This window comes from Nyctibius grandis, chromosome 1 (assembly GCF_013368605.1).
Source record: "Nyctibius grandis isolate bNycGra1 chromosome 1, bNycGra1.pri, whole genome shotgun sequence".
NCBI classification, from domain to species: domain Eukaryota; kingdom Metazoa; phylum Chordata; class Aves; order Nyctibiiformes; family Nyctibiidae; genus Nyctibius; species Nyctibius grandis.
In genome coordinates this window covers 79,722,969-79,743,893 of record NC_090658.1, presented here as the reverse complement: position 1 = coordinate 79,743,893, position 20,925 = coordinate 79,722,969, and the positions used below count along the sequence as shown (strand labels likewise).

The 20,925-nt window shown below is 36.7% G+C and overlaps 1 protein-coding gene across 1 annotated transcript in view; it reads left to right on the top strand.

The window, feature by feature from the left end:
* The window catches only part of AFG1L (AFG1 like ATPase), a 74,356-nt gene that overhangs the window by 22,344 nt on the left and 31,087 nt on the right, over nucleotides 1–20,925 (top strand). Inside the window, exons 6-7 of the mRNA XM_068414351.1 lie at nucleotides 5,179–5,278; nucleotides 8,205–8,263. Of these exons, the coding sequence (XP_068270452.1) occupies nucleotides 5,179–5,278; nucleotides 8,205–8,263 (159 nt within the window). The remainder of the gene's footprint in view (nucleotides 1–5,178; nucleotides 5,279–8,204; nucleotides 8,264–20,925) is intronic.

Sequence of the window (20,925 nt, the reverse complement as noted above, 5' to 3'; positions counted from 1 at the left end):
GTCTAGTTACTGGTCATACAAGCAGGTATTAGATTTTGGTGAAAGGCTTATCAGTACTTCAGGGCAGGGACCATCATCCTGTCCTGAGTCTGTACAGTGCCCAGGAGAGTAGCCGCCTGATACTTGCTTGGCATGCCTGGTCTTTGCTGTAGTTCATATACTGAAACAAAATTGTCTTAGTGTGATTAAGGATGTGGAAATAACATGTCAAATTAAACCTAAATTATTTCCTAGAGTTATTGGAGCCTTTGGCACGGCAGTGCCAGATTATATCAACGTAACTAACATTTTAATAAACTTTTATTGAATTAAATGTGAAAAGTAAAAATAAACTCATAAAATGATCTTTGCCCAAGCTAATTTGGTTGTTTCATTTGTTTCACACAGCTTGTGAATTTTGTTTTAAGGGCATGTCACAAATTTAAGTGTAGAATTGCTTTATAAAAATTTTTAGGAGAGAGGCTGGAGGTATTTGGCAGCTCTAGTTAGCTGAGATTTTTTTTAATTTGGAGAGAAAATGCAGAGCAAGATAGGAACAGATCTGTGTTAGTTCTCAAATCACCAGTAGTAAAAGCATCATCTATTAACTGTAAATTGTCTATGTTGTGCTCTTAAATTAATGGCTTACTGAAATGGATAGAGCAGTTTATATCTCCTAGCTATTATTTTACAAGCCTGCACACCCAAGAAAATAACCGGTTTATGATCAGCTCCCATGAAGGGGATTTTTGTAGCTGTAAAGTAGTAGGTGTTCTTTTTTTCAAGTTACTCTTGCATTTTTTAACAAGGGGTAGTCCTTTGGTCTATGGTTTCAGAATGTGTGGGGTCATTATAATTGCTGCTGTTTGATCATTTAAATTGTGCTTTATCTAGTGAATATGAATGCTGGGCTTCCAAAACTTGCAGTATAAAATCTAAATACAGAGACAGTTGTATTTACACTGTGAAGAAATTGGAAGGTTTGGAGAGGGCAGGGAAGAGCGTTAACTGTCATGACATCAAATGCTCAAATGGTAGAAAGAGGCATCTTTGCTGTACCATGTATTAGTGTAAATACGTGCTTTTCTGCGCAAATGCCCAGTGCTTTCATATCCTGGTGTTGCTGCGTTGCCGGACTGTCATGTTTCCACATTTTAAGGGGAGAGACACTGGTATTTTTTGTTTCCAAATTGATTCCCTGCTCCCCCTGCTGACTTCCTTGAGGTACATCAATCACGTCGGTTGTAAAAGTCACCTGTTTTTATTGGTGGGTCACAGCTGGGAAAGTAATAAAAGAATTGTACTTTAAAATGTGTGTCTATGACTTTGCAGTCTTATGTGAATTTTAAAAATCTACTTGTTCTGGGTGTACTAATGTTCTAAATTCACAGATTTCTGAACAGCTGGATTTCTTGACTGATTTTCTGTAGCATGGAATGCTACGCAGGCTTTGCCTACTGAAAAGGAGTCCCAGCTTTCTGAAATTTTGCAGAAGGCACTGAATTTGGGATAAGAAACCTTCTGCTTAAATAGTCATAAAGTAGTGCAGCGACTGGAAGAGGAGCTCACATGGTGACACAATTAACATTGATAATAAGGAGCCATATCTGATTCAGGATGTTTGCAGCTCATTTCCCCAGTGGAGATAATGGCTAGATTTCACTGCAGTCTGATTCACTCATATTTAAATAATTGCTAGATTAAAAAGAAACTGGAAAGAACTGGAGACTCAGAACATACACTGCTCTGACTTGCAGACAAAGCTACTGTCTGTTTTGACAGATGGAAAGTCAAGTTGGGTCTGTACTGCTTTGGCAAAATACTTGTGTGTGGAGGAAACATCAGAAAACTATTGAGATTGTTGGAAAAAAGAACAAGAAAAAGCTGATAATATTTATTTATTTATCTTAAGATCGGACACATGGACGAGTGGTATTGTAACAGGGACAGCAAAAAGTATTGTTAATGCTCATATTTCAGAGGGACCCAAATGCAGAACTTCAAAAGACAAAAACATTGCTGAGGTTGCACATTCCTCTTTCAGTGGGCTAAAGCAAAACAGAAGTACTCTGAAGGGAATCTTCTTGCAAAGCCTAGAGAACTGTCAAACAAGTGGAGAGTTGACTAATTGATGTAGAAAAATATTTCAGTACTTTTAAAAGCAGTTTTGTGTATTCTAAATACTGCCATATTAAAAAAAAATAATTAGTATGTCTTAAATGTTTCTTTTTGCAAATACTATGTGATAGCCAGGACCTCAGTGATGGCACTAAGCTTCTGAGTTTGTCGATTCTGAAGCAGGTTTTTCATCAGCATTTGCATGAGCCAGGGGCTCTCAGATTATTAAAGCATTGCTACTTCTTACTGATCTTTGTCATACAGTTTATTGTAAATATTAAAGTATTTTTTTAAATCACTAAAGTCTTAAGCCATTCTAAAAATGTGTCCTTATTTTGAAGAAAAACCTTAGAATTAAGCCATTTGTAATTGTAATTTCCATGTTTCAGAACACAGAGGTTGGCCAATAAAAAGAAGCTCGTTATTGTTTAGTGATCAAATAACTATACTCAAGTAATTAGAAGCTCTAATTTTGGCATGTGACTGTAACCTGTGTTAGTATTGAGAACGAAAACAGAATCCCTGCTTCTTGGTAAGCTGGATGATCGTACAGTGTTAGTCTCTATATATACACCATTAGTACCACTTGGACTTAAAGCAAACTACAATTTAGGGAGTTTTTACTAACCTGCATGCTATTAAAAGCCTTTAATAAAAATTAGACTCTTATTTTTGTGCTAATACTAATTACTGATAATACATGCTTGTATTTGTCATTCATTACGTGGAACTGTACCAATCAGTGGATGACTGAGTCTCAGGCACTTACACATGTAAATTAACTATTAGTCTAGTGTTTTTTCTTTTTTTCTTTTTTTTCTTTTTTTCTTTTTTTTTTTTTTTTTTTATGTGAGTCATAATGGGAAGCAGCACTAGGTCATAAAAATCTTTTCTCTTAAATGCTAATGAAGTTTCTTCATTCTCTCTATTAGCAGGCTCTCCTTATTGGTAATTTGTAGCCTTTGCTTTTGTTCCCTGTTGGCAATGAATGCTGGATACAGTAAAAAAACATGAGAAATGACAATGCTTTAGTTACTGTCTTCTACCTGCTTTACCTTGTAGAAATTTTTTGTCTTTCCCAAGCTGTATTAGATAAAAAGAGCTTATATTTACAGTTCTCATAATGGCTCTTGCTTTTTGACAGAACTTTCAAGAGGTTTGGTTTTTTTTTTTTGTAATGGAGTTGAAAACATCAGAATTCCACATCAGATGACGGTTCTGATTAATAAGAGGTTGTTATTGTTTTCTTTTATGTGAGCATTAATATTCTTTCCCTCCCTGTTTTCTAAAGTATGTCTTACAGTATTTTTAAAGAAAAAAGTTTGTATCAAAATGATTTGTATAATAAATTTTTAAAACTTGGCTATTAGGTTTGCTTTTTGATACAAGAAATTCAGTTGTGCCTAAAGTGCACATACATAGTGATTCCTTCTGTGTCTTGTTTTTTAGGAACAGGGAAAGTTCCTAAATTTTAGTATTCAGAAAAAATAAATTATCAATAGGTAGGTGCATAAGCAGATGATATATTAGAGATATAGTACAGTCGTGGATTGCTACATACATAATATCGGATCTTAGTGATCAGACATGTGCAAATCTGAGGGTTGTGTTACTGACTGAGTAAAAGTTTGTTTTTGAAAAAGGAGAAAAAATTCCATATTAATGCATTCCATAGAACTAATTAGAAGAAATCTTTGGAAGAAGGAAACTGGTGTGTTCCTCATGAACATTATTGCTTCCAAACTAGCTTTCGGAAATGTAACCTAAGTTTTTTACTCTCTCTAGTGTAGCGTTAATTTTTTTTGCTGCCCAGAAAGATCATTTAGAAATGGGGGAATGATGGAGGGTGGGGTGGTGGTGCAGTAGGGAAAAAAATCATACTGGTTAAAGTCTTTCTGTAGATTTATTACTATCAATCACAACATACATATCTAAACAGGCAAAGCGTAGCAATCTGTCAGTCTGTTGTGTAATGAGTGCGTGTAACTCTCAGGATGCCACCACTGTTTTATTTCCTCAGAACTGGGGTCTGTTTTGGTAAGTCAAAATGCCACTTGACTATGTAATAATCAAAGGGAATGCAGGAGGAACAAGTGTAATAATAATAAAGTTGGTTTACTTATTAGGATTGGTGATCTCAGCTGGTGAACTCCTGCAAAATATAAATTGCTGTTGTAACAACGGGGGCTTTTTGTTCTGAAAAAATTATTACTTTCTTTTCATTTGTACAGAGTGGTTTCTGTTTTGCTTTCCTCTTATTTCTTGGTACTGTAAAGCAAGTTAGTTAAGCTAAACTTCGATAATTAAAGAAATTTTACTCTATGGCTTATTTTTTAGTCTTTTTTTCTTTTTTTTCCTCCCTCCCCAGTATCACTTGTCCCACCCATTTTTATTTTTTGTTAGTGTTTTGGGCCTGAAGGTTAGAAGAGGCTGACTGTGCTGGAAGTGACTGCCGTGCCTTTTGATTATTCATGGACAGTAATAGAAGGCACTTAAAAAGAACAATGAAATTGCTTATTTTTGTGATGGGCCATCTGTTGAATTGTTTTTTGCAACAATCACACAATAGTATCTATGTCATATCATTCTGTTTTCAACAGCAGCTGATTGTGTATAGTTGGCTACTTGTCTTTATTTCTGAAGTCCCATGACCATTTAAATTCACCTCTGCAAACCTTTGCCTCAAAGGTAATAGAAATGTAAAACAGCTGGTGTGTATTTTCTCTCTGTCTTCTGTTTTTTTTTTCATGTTGTTTCTAATTAATTAGGCCTCTTAAATGTTTGGGTCTGTTTTCTGTGTCTCCCACCTGTAGTTTTATAATAGAAGTTAACATGGAATCATTTAGTGATTGGTAAAGAAATTATGGAGTTCGGCAATAAAGAGCGAGCAAGTTTTGAAAGACCATGGTACATTCACTGCTTATTAATTATCCCTTTTATTTTTTTTCTCACCAAGCAATAATTAGAATCTTTCTCCATGGCTTTCACTAACAAGCATTTTTTCCTAGCTGTAAAGCCACTTGCAGATCTATTGCGGCAGAAGCTGAAAGCAAGATAAAACAAATGTGTTGTCTCCTACAGGTCACTGACATTGCTGATGCCATGATTCTGAAGCAGCTTTTTGAAAATCTGTTCCAACATGGGGTTGTCGTTGTGGCAACATCTAACAGGCCGCCAGAAGGTAAAAACAAACATGTTGTTAGTATTATCAAAATATAATAAATCTCAGTATCTTACAAAACAATCCCATTAAAATCATACAGTATTTAATACTAATAAACTCTCTCGTCTTCAAGAATCTGAGATACTCCAATTTGTCCTGTTTTTTCATGTTCTTAAGGAAGAAAGGTTTTTCACTAAATCTTACTTCTCTCTTCCTTCAAACTCAAGGTGTTCCTCCCCTCACCTCCCCCCAAATCCCTCTGTGTTTTCTGATCTTCTCTACTCTGTCCAAACCAGTGGGATGGTATCTGGGGACAGGGGAGTTGAGGAAGAGTGAAATATTGCCTCTGTTTTGAATGTATTCCAGGATAGGAAAAGGTCATATTCTGCAGAAGAGAGGGCAAATGAGAGTACATTCTTTCCTGGTTTCTAACTCGGGAACTTGCAGACTTGATCCACCAATTCAAAGGAGAACCCCTTACCAAGATGCCATTCTCACAGCCTGGTTTCAGGTCACTCATTGGGAATTACTTAAGTGGAGAATTGTTTCCATTTCTAACAATATTTTTTTTAGAAATAGAGTGATAGAGAGTGACTAGCTAGGTACATCCTTCTACAAAGTTCCTAAATCTGTATGGGTTTTAACCAAGCAATAATTGCAATTTTTTGTAGAGGAGAAACATGTTATAGTATAGCATTAGCAGTTAGCATAATGCATGCTTTCTGTGCAACTTTTATGACACTTCAGATTAATTAATTTCAAATGCTTGCAAAAAATACTGAAGCGTTACAGTATTAACTGTAACTACCAGTTAATTTTTCTACCCAAGTTAATTGAGTAAAAGAGAATCACTAAAGATTTACAATGGACTTTATCTTAAAAAAAAAGAAGAAAACCCTCAAATGTTTTTACCAGAAGGGGAAATAATTTCCCGTTGGTTTATTTTACTTGTTTGAGCAAACGAGATGGAATCACAACTACTGTAGTTGGGTTGACTACAGATAAACTAGACACTAGTGCCTTACTCAGTTGGGAACCATCCTTGTGTTTTTTGAAGCACTGTTCTGTAGGACAGATTTTTATCATAACTTGGGGATTGTATCCCACATCTTAGAGATGTCAATTTGTGACCACTATCATCGCACAGGTTTTTAAATACATATTAAGTCACTGTGTCAACCTGAAAGCTACCCTTGTACTAGCTACCCAACAGAGAATGTCAATGGCATCTCCAGAACTGAACTATGTTGCAGTCCAGATGTTGGTCAACGCCTGTCTCTTCTTCCCTTCTCACTACTCCTGGGTGCTCACAGTGTGTGTCTGAAATCCTCCCACAGGAAAGAGAGTTGGGTTAGCGTAGTATGCTGCATCAAGGTTTAAGACTGAATCGAGAGATTTGTTTCTTGTGGATATGAAGGGGAAAAGTGGCTTTTTCATTAGAGCAGATGTACCCAGCTGCTGACCATTAGTGGTACGCTTAACCGTGTTAAACTGCCGCCGCAGGGGAATATGAAGGGAAATACTCAGATGCAGTGTTTGAGGAATCCTGGCTTCATTTCTCCACTAAAATTACTGTTTATTTTTCTCATTCTCACAAAATAGAGACATAATACAAAACTCACAGCCTTATTAACTAGAAGAACTAACAGGAGTAGCTGTCTCATGGTACTGTTACATGTTCACTAATTTTTGCAAATAAATATGCAATTGGTTGCTGTTTTAACAAGTGTGTAGCTGTTGTGGTTTGCAGAGTTATGAGTGAGAATGATACATGGCTTCGTACAACTTTGTTAGTAATCAGAATGCGGAATCACCTTCACTGATAATTTTCCTAAATGTTTCTGTGTATGTATCCAATTTTGTGAAAACCATTTTGTAGGTGTCCTGTTGGTTTCTCATGCATACTGTATCTTCGGTCCACCATGAGTTGTTGGCAGAGCATAAAAGCTTTAGCCTAGTTGTAGCCTTCAGACATGGTGGGGGAATATAGATGGTATTGATAACCTGACATGGTCTTCGTGGGGAATTTTGGTGACATCTCTGCCAGGTGTCTGTATTCTGTTATTTATTCCTCCTGTCAGTCATAGCTGCTATACTGCCTTTTTATAAGGCTTCCTGATATTAATGATAAAGAGCAGCCCATCGTACAGTTTAAATGATAACATTTTCAATTAACAAGTCATTCTGTTATGATCGTGTTGGGCAGTTGGATAGTTTCCAGAGAAGATAACTATGCTGTATAAAATACAGAGATGAATAAGATATAAAATGCTGCTTTGCAGTTTGCTTTCATAATTGGTCATTTCTTTGAGTGCAGATTTGCATTTTGTTACATAAGTTTTTTTTTAATTCAGTTGTATTTTTAGCAACTTTGCATAAGTTTACATATATTTTTTTTTTTTAATCTTAGGGATGACCCTTTTTTTTTGCTTTGGAAAAGGGAGTGTACCTGGTAGAATTGCTAGAAGATAAAGTGTACCACAGTACGCTGAATAAGAATTGATACTAACTTTGTAAACTTAAATAGCATATTTTTAGTTTATGTTGGGTTTTTCCCCTCTGCCAAATACTTGGGACTTAGCAGTTGCATAATTTTGGCCTTATAATCATACCAATGTACACCCAGCATTACAAATCCTTTTTTATATCCTTACTTTAAAACAGATGCTGGTGTTATTTCTTATGCTAAAATAGGTTATATGTCGTTAGAGATTTAAGTCATCTTTCAGTCCCTGCCTTTTTCAGACTTTGTAAGGATGTTCCTTTCATCCTTAAGAATGTATTGAATTTTCATCCAGCAAGAGAAATCAATTTCAGCTCTCCTTTTCCGCCTTCTATTCCTCCTCTCTCTAGCCACACTGAGTTTTATTTGCCAGGCTAAAAGACAAGCTGACATTGTTATTAAGACTAAGTAGCAAAATGGTACTGATTTCCTTTCTTTCAGATCTCTATAAAAATGGTCTTCAGAGAGCTAATTTTGTGCCATTCATTGCTGTGCTGAAGGTAAGGAGAGTCACTTGTTAAATGCTTTTCAGTTTCGCTTGCTGTATTAATAGATTAGAGATTTGTATAGGATTGCTTTAATACTAGTTTCCAGATAAGATGTATATGCTTTAACTGTTTGGGGCAAAAATAATTGAAGGTAAGGCAAAAAGGAACTCTTCCTCTCTAGAATTAACATGTCTTGAAAGATGGGCTTTTTTAGTATGACAAAAGATTACCTTTTTGACTAAGGTAGCAGAATTTGTTTGTTTGGATAGGACTTTCTTCCTGGTGTATATATTCCGTGTAATAGAGTATTCCTCTAACAGTTACACTGTGTTCTACTTGTGGACATCTTACATTTATTATGCTGCAAAAACTTGTTGTTCCTTTGGTGTAAGGAAAGTAGTATTCGGTATATAACCCTCAATTACCTTGTTTCTGGGGGGTTTTTCTTGTGTGTAAGTGGTTTTCTGAATGGGTATTTGTGAGGCTTCATGTAATGTTCAACATGCACCAGTTCTGAAGCAAGCTTCCTGGAGTCTGCGTGTTGCGGTGTGGCAGGCCATAAACTATAATTGCTTCATTTACGTTAAAAAGCGGAGCATCCTTTCTCAATGTGAATAATAATCAGCGCTTATTTTACTATTAAAAAAGAACATATGCTGAACTCAAACTTTCAATTCTGGGCAAGTCACAGATATTTTTAGTTCATAAGCTATGACTGTATTGTTTCGTTATTGAGGGCTAGCATAGCGCTCCTGTGTCCTGCTCTGCCTGAATTGACATAACACGTAACATGGAAATAACAGCACTTCCCTACTTCACAACACAATTACCAGCATAAATACATAAATAATGTTAACTATATCAACATCTAAGGGAAAAGAAAGGTAAGGTAGAATTTAGGGTGGGTTTGGCTTAGTGAGAATTGCTGAATAGATACCTTGGTTGGATGTTTCTGTTAAGGTGGTCAGCCGTAAAGCAGTTGGCAGTGCCTTGGGTTTTCAGTGGGACATTTTGGAATCATAAGATTGCTTAATTGCCTAAGCACCTTTGAAAGTCCCATCTAATGTTCACATTTGAGCAATTACCAGGTTTGATAAGTGTAAGGCTCTTTAATTTCACTGATGATCAGACTTAAAGAATGTCTATCATGTATGCTTATTTGTAGTTTCCTTTTTTCTCTTTTTTTGGCTAGCTGAACAAAAAAAGTAAACTGTAGTTTATGCATACAGAATACCTCATCAGGACTGGGAAAATAATCTAAATTTTTAGAAGGGACCTTGTGGATAGAATGCTGAGAGAAGCCCTAAAGGTGGATTGGTGTAGAGTTGGGACAGAGGATGGAGTAGTGCAAAAAGAAACAAGTAGCACAACCCAGACTAGAGGTAGACAAACGTTACTATAGTAATGAATGAAGGGAGAAGAAAGGTTTCACTCAACGCTTCATTCACAAGGTCCTTACTAAAATTCTGGATTACTTGTCATTGTTTTTCCCCTACATCGTTGTGTTTTAACACTGCTCTAAATATATCTGCCTTTAATGTCACTTCAATAAATGTTACCAATACAACACGGTTCTTACCCAAAAACTTAATGCCTGAAAGGTGAATCAGAGGAAGCTTATCAACAAATGCTTCTCTGACCTTAGTTGGAAAATGGAAGAGTAATGGCAAGACATTAAAAATAATAACTAAAAAATTCCCAAATCTACATTTTGAATTCAACACATCAGAAGTAGGCATTAAAAAACCCACATTGGAACGTATTTTAAAGTAAGATTTTAACAAGTGACCTTTATATTACGAAAGAGTGGATAGAACTAAATTGGTATTCTGGCTGTGGTCGTGTGAGAAATGCAGATTTAGGCCTCCCAACGTGTGTGTAATCTGTGTCACAGCATTGGTGTTAATGGGTGGAGTAGCTTCTGCCTCAGCTGTTTATAATTCCATGTGTGACTTTAGGAAGTGTAAAGATGATATCTTCCAGGGTTTTTGCATGGAAATATAAAGGATAAATGTTACATTGGATGCTTGCAAATGTTTGATTTACTGTCTCCTCTGCCTTTACCTCGCTCCAAGCCATGTGTGTCTGTGGTAGTGTTAGTCTGATGTCACCTATTCCCTGGCAGTGGCTTTGACAGCTCGGATGAACTCCTGTCTTTGGGCTCAGAGCCTCCTGTGGGGCTGTTGTTTGGGGTTTAGTGGGGGTGATGGGGTGGGTTGGGTTTTTTTTGTTTGTTTCAGAAATTAACTTTTATGATGATTAATCTTAAAATAAGGCTTTAGCACTAAAAGTAGTTCAAGTTCAAGACAGGATCTTCGAATTCCTTTAAATATTCTTGGGAAGATGGGGTGAATGGAAAGTATTGACAGTACATTTCTGTGAAGGGATGCTTCACTTGAATTAGACTTCAGGCTGTTTCCATTCCTTATAAATGGAATGCATAGTTCCTAGATACCCTGGTAACTCTTACACAAAAATATTTCCCTGTCTTCACATGATCAAAAGAAATAGTTTCTTTCCTGGAACTAGAATTATCCATGTTCATCCTTGATTTTTTTTGTTGTTTTTATTTTCTTCAGACTATATAATTCCAGTTTCTGTATTTGGGTTTATATTTCTTAGAAAGATAACTACAAACCAATTTCTGTGGAATAAGCAAAAAGGTGAAACAGTGCTCGATTCTGAACTTATCCCAGTACTCTGATCTTTTGAAACCTTAAATAGTTTGAGATCTAATTTTTCCTCAATTCTTTAATCCTGTAACTTAAATTGGTAGTTTTCATAAACAGGGAAAAACTCTCAATTGATTAGTTTGTTGTGGCTAAAATTCTTTGGGACACAATATTCTTTATGGAAGGGCTTAGTTTCTGCAACAGATAAGAGTGCTTCTTCAGTCCACAACATTTTATAAAGATAGAGCTTTACAGAGATAAGAAGTATTAGGAAGGAAAATCTTTTAATTCTATAATTGCAATTAGATTCAGTCCCTTCTGATTGAGCTTTTAATCTTGCAGCATCTCTTACCAAGCATTTTAAAGTGCATGGAACTCCTAAGGGATTTTTTTTTTTTTTGCAAAGGCAGTTTTTGAAAAGAAAAACATTTGTTGCTCACAGTTACTTTGTTGAAATGCTTAGAGCAGAAATACTGCAAAAATTGCTAATCTAAACCAATAAGAAATATAAAAATTTTTTAAAACTGGTTTACAAATAAAGCTATGCATCTTTAACAACTTGATAGAAGATCTGAAGTGAGGTTCTTAAAAAAAAAAAGAGAGAAAGAACGTTTTATTTACTGGCTTGGCAGTAATTTTAGTAACACTGATTTTTGCAGACATTTAATGAAGACATTTACATCAGCCCTCAACTGTTCTGGAATCCTAATTCTAATGCAGTGACTAGTTCAATGCTTAATTCTTCAGACAAACCCTAAGGAAAGCTCCTCAAATAGTTTGTTGTGTATAATCTTTAACTTAAATGAGCAGTTCTTGAGTTTCCAAAGGTTTCCTGGAACCATAGCGTGAAGTTTTAAAAAGTCAAGCCAAGTCAAAATACCAAATATGTAACTTCTGCATTTTGTCAGGTTTTCTTCATGCAGTAGACCTGCAATGCACTAAATTCTAACAGAAAGTCAGGAGGTTTTAGGGCCTTTCATAGCCTGAGTATACCTTTAAAAGGTACAGTTTGAAAATAAAATGTTTGGCTACTTGCATTTTGCTTTAACTGAAGAGAAAGAATCAACCAGAAACCTGTTGTCAGTAGGACATGAAATTACTGTAAGCTTCCTATAGTGAACTTTTTTTTTCCTTCTGCTATTAGGGACCAAATAATTATTTATTTTAAAACTATTTGGTTAAAATGACTCTTAACAGTAAGCGTTGTACACTCCTCTCAAATAGAAAGCATTGCATTTTTATACGTTGTCTTGTTCACTGTCTTTCTCGAAATTGGTTAATGATTATTTATTGACATTGTTGCCTACTCTGGTTTTAATTAAAATATATCCTTTCTTTCAAAGCAAGAAATGGAGGAATTTAAAAGTAATTTTGCTTTTCTATAACTTAGTTTGAATATGCGAAAAGTATTCGTTTAAAACATTCAGAGCTGTCCATAAGGAAATTGTGGGAGTTAGTTTTGTACAAAGGCATTTGGTAGATATAAAATGTCTTTGATGGTGCACTCAGCTTTTGTCCAACCACCTGTGTGAGAAATGCAGGGATTTGTTGATTGGCGGATCTGCCTCTTTCCTCCCCCCCAAAAAAGTCATCTCCTTGATGAAATTGATTTGTCAGTTTGTTCCAGTCTAATGGTGTGATAGCCCAGCAGCTTTCAGTGTGTTGAATAGTTAAAACCTGCTTTTGAGGTCAGTGTCAGCCACTCTGACCCCTGTGAACTGTCACCTGAGTCAGAATTGCAGGGATTAGGCCTTTGATATTGTGATGGCTTCGCCTATCAATTGACTTTTTCATTACTGAAGATGTTGGGCCTTTTGTTTCCCTTCTTAGTATGTAACCAAGCAAACTCCTAAGTAGAAGGAGCATTTGTTCTTGTTCTCTCTCTCCGCAAGTAACAGAGGTACTCATCTTTTGTGAAGCGTACCTAATTAAACATAGAAAAAATTAAAAATTGAAAATATAGCATGATTGCAAGTGTTTTTGCGCTGAGCGTCAGTATCATTTCTGTGTAGTTTTAGTTTGACAAATTTGTAAGACTGTTAACTAACAAAATGTTGTATTTAGAAAGCAAGGTGTCAGATGAGAAGTTACCAGCTCTCTCTGCGTTCAGCCTTCTAAGCCTCTGTGTGTGTTAAATTTAAGCAGAAGGATTATTTGAATTCTGTAGTTCAGAGCACTTAACTGTTGCAATATTTTATAATGTACCTGTTGCTTTAGTGTGTTCTCTAGCTACTAAGCTGTTCAGTTTGTTTACTTTCTATGTCTGTCTTACACACACATGCTTGCTCCTAGGGAGTTTGTTTAGATGCAGATCAAAACTTTATCTAAGGATAAAATAGTTGTTACTGTAGCTCAGTGTTGGGCTCCCTGCCTTCTCACTTCCTTTAATTGTTAGGATTTCCTGAGTTCTTGCTTGGTTTATTTACTCCTTGATTAAAATGAGTAAATCAAAGCCTATCATAGATATGGAATAGTTGATTCCTGCTCTATCAGGGTAAATTAGTCTAATTACACGTGGCAGTTTTATTTGCTTGTGATGTAATGTGAAATGAGGTCCTGCCTCCCTCCAAAAAGCCCGAGCCAATTAATAAAGCTTTTAAGCTCTTTGTCACAGGCCACCGTGGAGGTCTGCAGAGAAGAACTTTAATCCAATAAACATTTCATTTAGATCATGAAAAGAAAGCATGAGGAGAAGCTCCTACAAGAGAGGGTGTTACCAGCAATTCTAGCCATGAAGAGATGTGAGGAATTTGCCAAATTAACCAAGAGGCCTTCATATTTAACACAAAAATGTGTCAAAACTAATAATAGAATAATTTAATTTGAGTTGAACCTGATATTGTTAAAATTCTAAGAAGCCACAACTGTTTTCTTCAAAGACTTTACTGTTGAGCTGGATGGACAGGGCAAGGGGAGGTTGTGAGAAACCCAGATAGCAAATAACACTGGCTGAAGCTGGTGGAAAAAAAAAAAAAAAGGAATAGATAATTAGGTGTAATTAGCGTGTATGAATTGTTGTCTCTCTGCCCTTGGCTTGAATAAATTTCGGAGAAAAAAAACCCTAGTGGTGAAACCACTTTGATGTAAGAAGAGTCATTGTGGTTTGTCAGCATAAAGGCAGTGTTTTATGCTTCTTACATAATGGTGGTGATACAGAAAGAGTGAATGGACCCTGCACCCCCCAGCCTGCTTTACAGCAAGGACTTTTGGATTCCCTTGAAACAAAATGCATCAGAAGTTTTCACTTGTTGGTAATGAGGTAGTGGACCTCAACAGGGCTAAGCGTAAGCCATCTTTAGCCTTTGTTTAGATCTTAAGCACATTTTTTTTTTATTCTGGGAAATTCAGTTTCGTAAATCAATACTACTTTTTTTTTCCCTTTTTTTTTTTCCCCTGCCTGCCAACAGTTCTGGCAGGAGCAAAGGCTAATTCTGGGAAAAGAAATACAAATCAAATGTTAAAAAGAAAAACAACAGCAAAAAAGAAATCTAGACAAATAACTTAATCCAGGGTGTAATTCCAATGAAATACATGAATTTGACCCTTAGCTTACGAAACATGATGTTATAAATTCGGAGTGAACTCTTGGCATTTGTTTTTCACAGAGCACTGCAGCTTGTTTATTAGGAAATTGAAAGTTACTGTCATTATTGGTTCGTTAGCAAAACTGAATGTTATACAGTGGTTAGTGGGTTGGTTTTGGGTTGGTGGTTTCTTTTTTTATTTATACTTATTCTGCAAGGAAGATTTCTTCTTAAGTGATGTGAAATGGGGAGAGCTGTTCAGTGTAATTCTTACTGCATGAAAGTTTACTCTGCCATTCTCTGCTCCCTGCCTGGAAAAAGGAGAGGCTGCTTGTCCCCTACCCAGCACAACCACATCTGTACCTCCTGAATTCTTTCACTTTCATCTGAATATCTGAAATACTATTCACAGAACAATACATTTTAGAGAGTCTCTGTCTTTATTCACGCACCATTATTTTACAAGTTAATTGTCTATTTTTCCTCTTCTTAGGGGGTAGCTGATTTGTAGCTAGACATTAAAATAAGTTATTGAAAAGTTGTACAATAGTTCGTATGTTCCTTGTGGTAGCAAGAATAGTGGGGTTTCTTAGTGGTTAAAGTTTTGAAGGCTGTAATGTAAACTTGTGCAACTTCCATTGAATTAATTTTACCTCTAAATTTATTTCTGCTAAACTAGTTTTAGAGTTTAAAGTGTTCATCACAAATGTAAGACAAAGAATAGTTTTAAAAATTATATTTGACAGTATTTGACGTCCCAGATTTCTGTGCTGTAAGTCCATTTAAAAATAATTCACAAATAAAATGTTTGTCATCCAAAATTAACCTGAGCGTGATTAGTTTCATTGATATTGTACTGTATACTTGGATGACATTTTGGAAGTTTTCTTAAAAATTCATTTGTGGGTTTTTTTGTACGTTTAAAATTGGAACAAGCATGAAGTGTCTCAGGCTATTGTAGCAATTTCCCATATTTTGTTACTGCAAGTAATGAAGAATATGGGGAAAAGCACCATAAAAAATAATTAGTTAACCCCTTAAAGCATAGCACTATTTTGTAGAACAAATAGCCTTTTGTACTTGAAGTTGATTTGATCTGTGAAAGGCCACACCTGAATATCATGCAAGACTAAGTAATTATGCCTGATTGTAAGGGTTTTTTTCCAGGTATAGGTCACAAGAAATTCAGTTAGGGTAGAGTATGTACAAAGCTAAGAAATATGCAGATTTTCTGTTGTAAGATTGTGTAAAAATTATTTACAGATAATACTTGCATAAAGGTTAGAAAGGTTGATGAAGTGATATTTAGTTTTGCTTTACTATTCACTGCGTGTCAGAATGTAATTATGACTGATTCATGAAACTGTCTTAGCAATGAACCATCTTTATTAAAATGCTGATCAAGACAAGAGCTGACAGTAATAAAGAATAGAGCATTTTAGTCTTGTTGCTTTTGAATGATTGCTAATTACCCCAGAGGTCATGTATAGTGCTTATGAGGATTCATTGACATTTTCTTTAAAGTCTACTGTTTCAACAACATCTGAACAGGGAGACAAAAACTGTATGCACACCCAACAACTGTTGGACCAAGTTTTTATCCACCACCAAATACCTAATAATTCCCTTTTTCCTTCTCCCTCCCCCTGAATACATCTTGTTCCCATGGATTGGTGTAGCAGAAAGTTAGGAGTGTTACAGACTTGATTTACTCTCTCTCTTTTTTTTTTTTTTAAACAAAGCCAAGGTTAAGCATTGATAGAAGGAGCAGCCCCTTTGAAGGTCCTGCACCTGTACCGTGCTTGCTCGTGACTAATGATCTGGTTGGTCTCCTTTTAGAGCTGCACCAGAGAGGAAACACTGCGCTTAACTTCGTACACTTCTCTCAGCAGGCTGTGGACAGACCTGCTCAGCTTGTGAGTCCCAGTTGGACCAGTTTCACACTCTGAAACACACTGGTGATTGTCACTTGCTGATGACTTTGAGAATACGCCAAAGTTAAAAACTGTGGGTATGCTTTGTAGGTCAGAAGTAATTTTTTCGTGACACACTGCATTTTTGCTTGAGAGGATTCTTGTTCTACCACAGTTATGAATCATTTGGGAAAATGCCAATTTTAATAGTATCCTTTGGATGAAGAAACCTTTTCTTGAAATCACTTAAGAAATAATTTTAACAAAGAAGAAACAATATTCTAGTTGATAATCTAACACTACATGGAGTCAAATAATGAAAAATAAAAATTGTTAAGTCTAGTGAGCTCTGTTTACCTGAGGAACTCTTCCTCTGTTGCTGGCTGAGGGTTCTTATCATGTGTCTACATGTTGTGTGATGCGAGAGAATTTTTCTCTCTTACACTGGATGTAAATGTATGAGAAGAATGATGGCCAATGAACAATCTCATTATTTTCTCATTTTCTGGAGGGAAGAAGTATTAGTGATCCTGTGTATTGTTAATGGAGACCAATTCAGCAGGACAGGTGTGCTGTGTTTTTTAGTGGGATAGGGGTTTTTTTGGGTATAAGCTAATACAAAGAGTTAGATGCTGAGGATGCATTTGAAAAGGGAAGATGATACCTGTGTGGAAATTATGATTCCTTTTGCTTAGAAAGAGTGGTTAGAAGTTGCACTTCTCAGTTAGGCATGGCTTGGTTATTAATAGCAGGTCATCTAATGTGTTGTTAAGAACTACAGCAGAGGCCAAGAGTATTAATAGTGCAGCTTTGCATGCCTGGAGATCACAGAATCACGGAAACACAGAATGTTAGGGATTGGAAGGGACCTCGAAAGATCATCTAGTCCAATCCCCCTGCCGGAGCAGGATTACCTAGATCATGTCACACAGGAACGCGTCCAGGCGGGTTTTGTATGTCTCCAGAGAAGGAGACTCCACAACCTCTCTGGGCAGCCTGTTCCAGTGTTCGGTCACCCTCACCGTAAAGAAGTTTTTCCTCAAATTTAAGTGGAACCTCCTGTGTTCCAGCTTGCACCCATTGCCCCTTGTCCTGTCAAGGGATGTCACTGAGAAGAGCCTGGCTCCATCCTCATGACACTTGCCCTTTACATATTTATAAACATTAATGAGGTCACCCCTCAGTCTCCTCTTCTCTAAGCTAAAGAGACCCAGCTCCCTCAGCCTCTCCTCATAAGGGAGATGTTCCACCCCCTTAATCATCTTTGTGGCTCTGCACTGGACTCTCTCTAGCAGTTCCCTGTCCTTCTTGAACTGAGGGGCCCAGAACTGGACACAATATTCCAGATGTGGCCTCACCAGGGCAGAGTAGAGGGGGAGGAGAACCTCTCTTGACAGAGATAGAACTATGCTCTTCTTTGCTCATACAGAAAGTGTATTTGATACTGCAGCTGCAGTGCTACCACTGCATTTCCAGGTGTCTGGTTTGACCCCAGTGTGAAAGGCTGAGGAAACTCAGCAGGTGTGGGAATTAAGGTGATGATCATCCCAAGGTGAAGCACTCTCACATCTCTGTTCCCCTACACCTTCTCTCCAGGTCCTCAGGTGGGATTTGTCTGATCCTGTGGGCCGACAGGATGATGTGTATGATTTTGTATGTTGGTTTTGGGGTTTTATTTTAATGCTGTTGAAACTTGGAACAGAGAATGACAGTGGCATTGACTCATGATGGTCTTCAGTAAGGTTAAGGGAGATCTACTCACCTGCATTATCAAGCGTCATGAGCTGATCACAATATTTGAGCTCACAGGGACACATGGTATTTAGTACAGTATTTAATGTGGACCACAAGGCCATCTATTAGCTTTTCAGGGGGTTTTGTGACACATGGGAAACACACATCTTGAGAACTTGCAGGTTATCCAATTAGCTTTGACTGCCTTTTGAAATTTTCTGAAACATTTGTTCCTCTACTTAAGGATCTATCATGTAGTGTACTTTAATTTCTTGAGCAGTTAAACATTTTAATAGCTACCGTTCTCGATTGCAGCAACAAAAGAATATTAGAGGTGCTTTCAGGAAGAAAAATGTATTTCTATTAGTCTATATTTAATAACTTTCTACAGTGAGTATACTGAAAGTCTAATTTTATCTATTCTGTCTGAAGATTGTTGTTTTAGGTGTTCTGTCTTGAGTTGAGCCTTGAAGCTTTGTCTTTTTTCCTTCTGGAATAACAAGTTTTTCTGCCACTTCAGTGGAAATGAGTGCATGATCATGATGTATTTTTAACTTACTAATTGCGTTTCCAATTCTGTAATTGTATTTGTTCTTTGTATACATAAATACATAAATGACTTCAAAATAAATTGTATGACTAATTAATTTTATGCATTTGAATTGAATAGGGTAAGTCAGACTTGAAATATCTCAATAGAATAGAAAATCTGTTGGAAACTGTAGATGGTTCCACAAGAACAGACTAGACTAACTGTAGCTTCAACTTTAAGTATTTATTTCAAAAGAAAAGTAGTTTAGCCCAAGTAAATGAAATTTGACAGTTTAAATCTCCATCTTAAAAAATGGAAACCAATAGTTACAGTCGTGGCTTTGACAATTAAGTACTAACAATCTGAGCACTCCGGTTCATTCTTTGGCTGTTGATTAGGATTCCGTGGTGGTGATTAGTGTGAGGATGCAATCACATCTGTAGGGTTTAATCAGTCCAGTGCTGGAGATGTTAGTCCAAAGATGGAGAGAGGAACTAGAACTTCTATATGTAATCTTAGTAGGGTTTTTCCCTATGCTTCAAAAAGATGATGAAGGGTAAAAAGTGGAGAAGCCTACCTTCCCCCCCACCACCCCGAATTTGCAGGGTTTGTAAATGATAGTATTGATTTTCTAGTTCTGTGATGCAGGAGTATAATGTCATTGACACCTGTGAAAGGCAGAGAAGATGCATGGTGGTACTCACCTATGCACCCTCTCTGAGGTTCAGTATTTTGTTCTTACAGTTGTGAGCAGTATTTGTTTTTCCATACCATGCAACCATGTACCTGGTTTTCATTTTTGTAAATCTAGTATTTTAAGTGTTTAGCTTGGACGTATACAATATTTTGGGGTGCTTTATTTTCTTCTGTTATACATTTTGATTACATGCTGTCTTTTTAACATTTAAAGCATTTATCTTGAAAAAAATATTTACAAATATGAACATTTTGCCCTCTGCATTCCTGTGAAGCAGATAAGTGAACATTTGTGTGTGTAGAAACAAAGCACTGTAGTGGGTACCCTTGTCTACAAAGGAAACCCCAAAAGGAAAAACTTTTGGATCTCTGCTTAGCATGTAGCTTCTCTGTGACCTTTCCGAGTCTGGCTTCGAGTAAAGGTGACCATGTGCTGAATCCCTCCTTAGAACTGTCCCCACTGGTACATTCTTAACTTGGAGGAGAAATGCTGCTGTTGTTGCCTGGCAGTGAAAGTAATCCTCCCATTACTGCCCTTCCGTTCACTGGTACTGCTGTCACACCCTTTCTCCTTTCCCTTTCCCCTTCCCCTTCCCCTTCCCCATAGAGCTCAGTTTGTGTAAATAGCATTGCCCACACCAGTGCATGTTTGTATGCTGTTTTGTTGGCATTAATTTCTTCCACATTATCATTTAATGATTGGTTTCTTTATTCACACTTCTGTTTGGTGGTTTTTTTAGTTATTTTCCAGTAGCACCTATAGATCTGTACTCTAATGTCATATACTCACATAAGGAGAAGGTTGTTCCTACCCTACAAAGGTTATCTAACAACAGCAGTCATGTTTTACAGAATGTTTTCTGGGAGCATGTTGCTACACAGATGATAATGTTTTATTTTAATGGCAGGGGCCATCATTTTGTGTATATTTGTACAGTGCCTAACAGAATAGGTGTGAGTCAGCTTTGAAGAGCCTCGGTAAAAATAATTAATGGCAAACAGTGGTAGGTAGTTATTCAGATGAACATATAGAAGGGTTAGGAAATTCTTGTGGTTGTTTTATTTTTATTTAGAACATGGGCTCTAAATGGCTGGCATACTGTGCTGAAGAGAGCATCAGTCTGGAGAGGACGGGGCGGGAAGAAAGAAACTGGCCCCAAGGTCCAAGTCAGTGGTTCTTGAGACAGTAATGGGTGGAAAATATGCTAGAGATTCAAAATAAAATATAAACCAGAATTTGACTGGGAATGCTGGTTTGAAAAATAGGAGACAGAACTGTATTTGACAGATAGGACAGAATTAAGCCGAAAAAAACCTAAACCAAAACCAGAAATTAAGTAGGAACATCCAAGGAGCAGGATAGTAAAATGCCAAATGTTTTCCAAAGGACTAAGTATCTTTCTGTTCCTGTTAGCTGGCCCCTACTTCTATGCTTATATCATGTGTTAGAGAAAACTGCTTTATATCAGAATTCTCTTTTTCCATTTTGTTTATGTTTGGTGCAGTTGACTTTCATCTCCTAAGGAAGCAAAAAATCAGTAGGACTATAGTAACTGTATTTTATACGTCTCTGAACGCGATGCTGTTATTGCCTTTCTGGCTG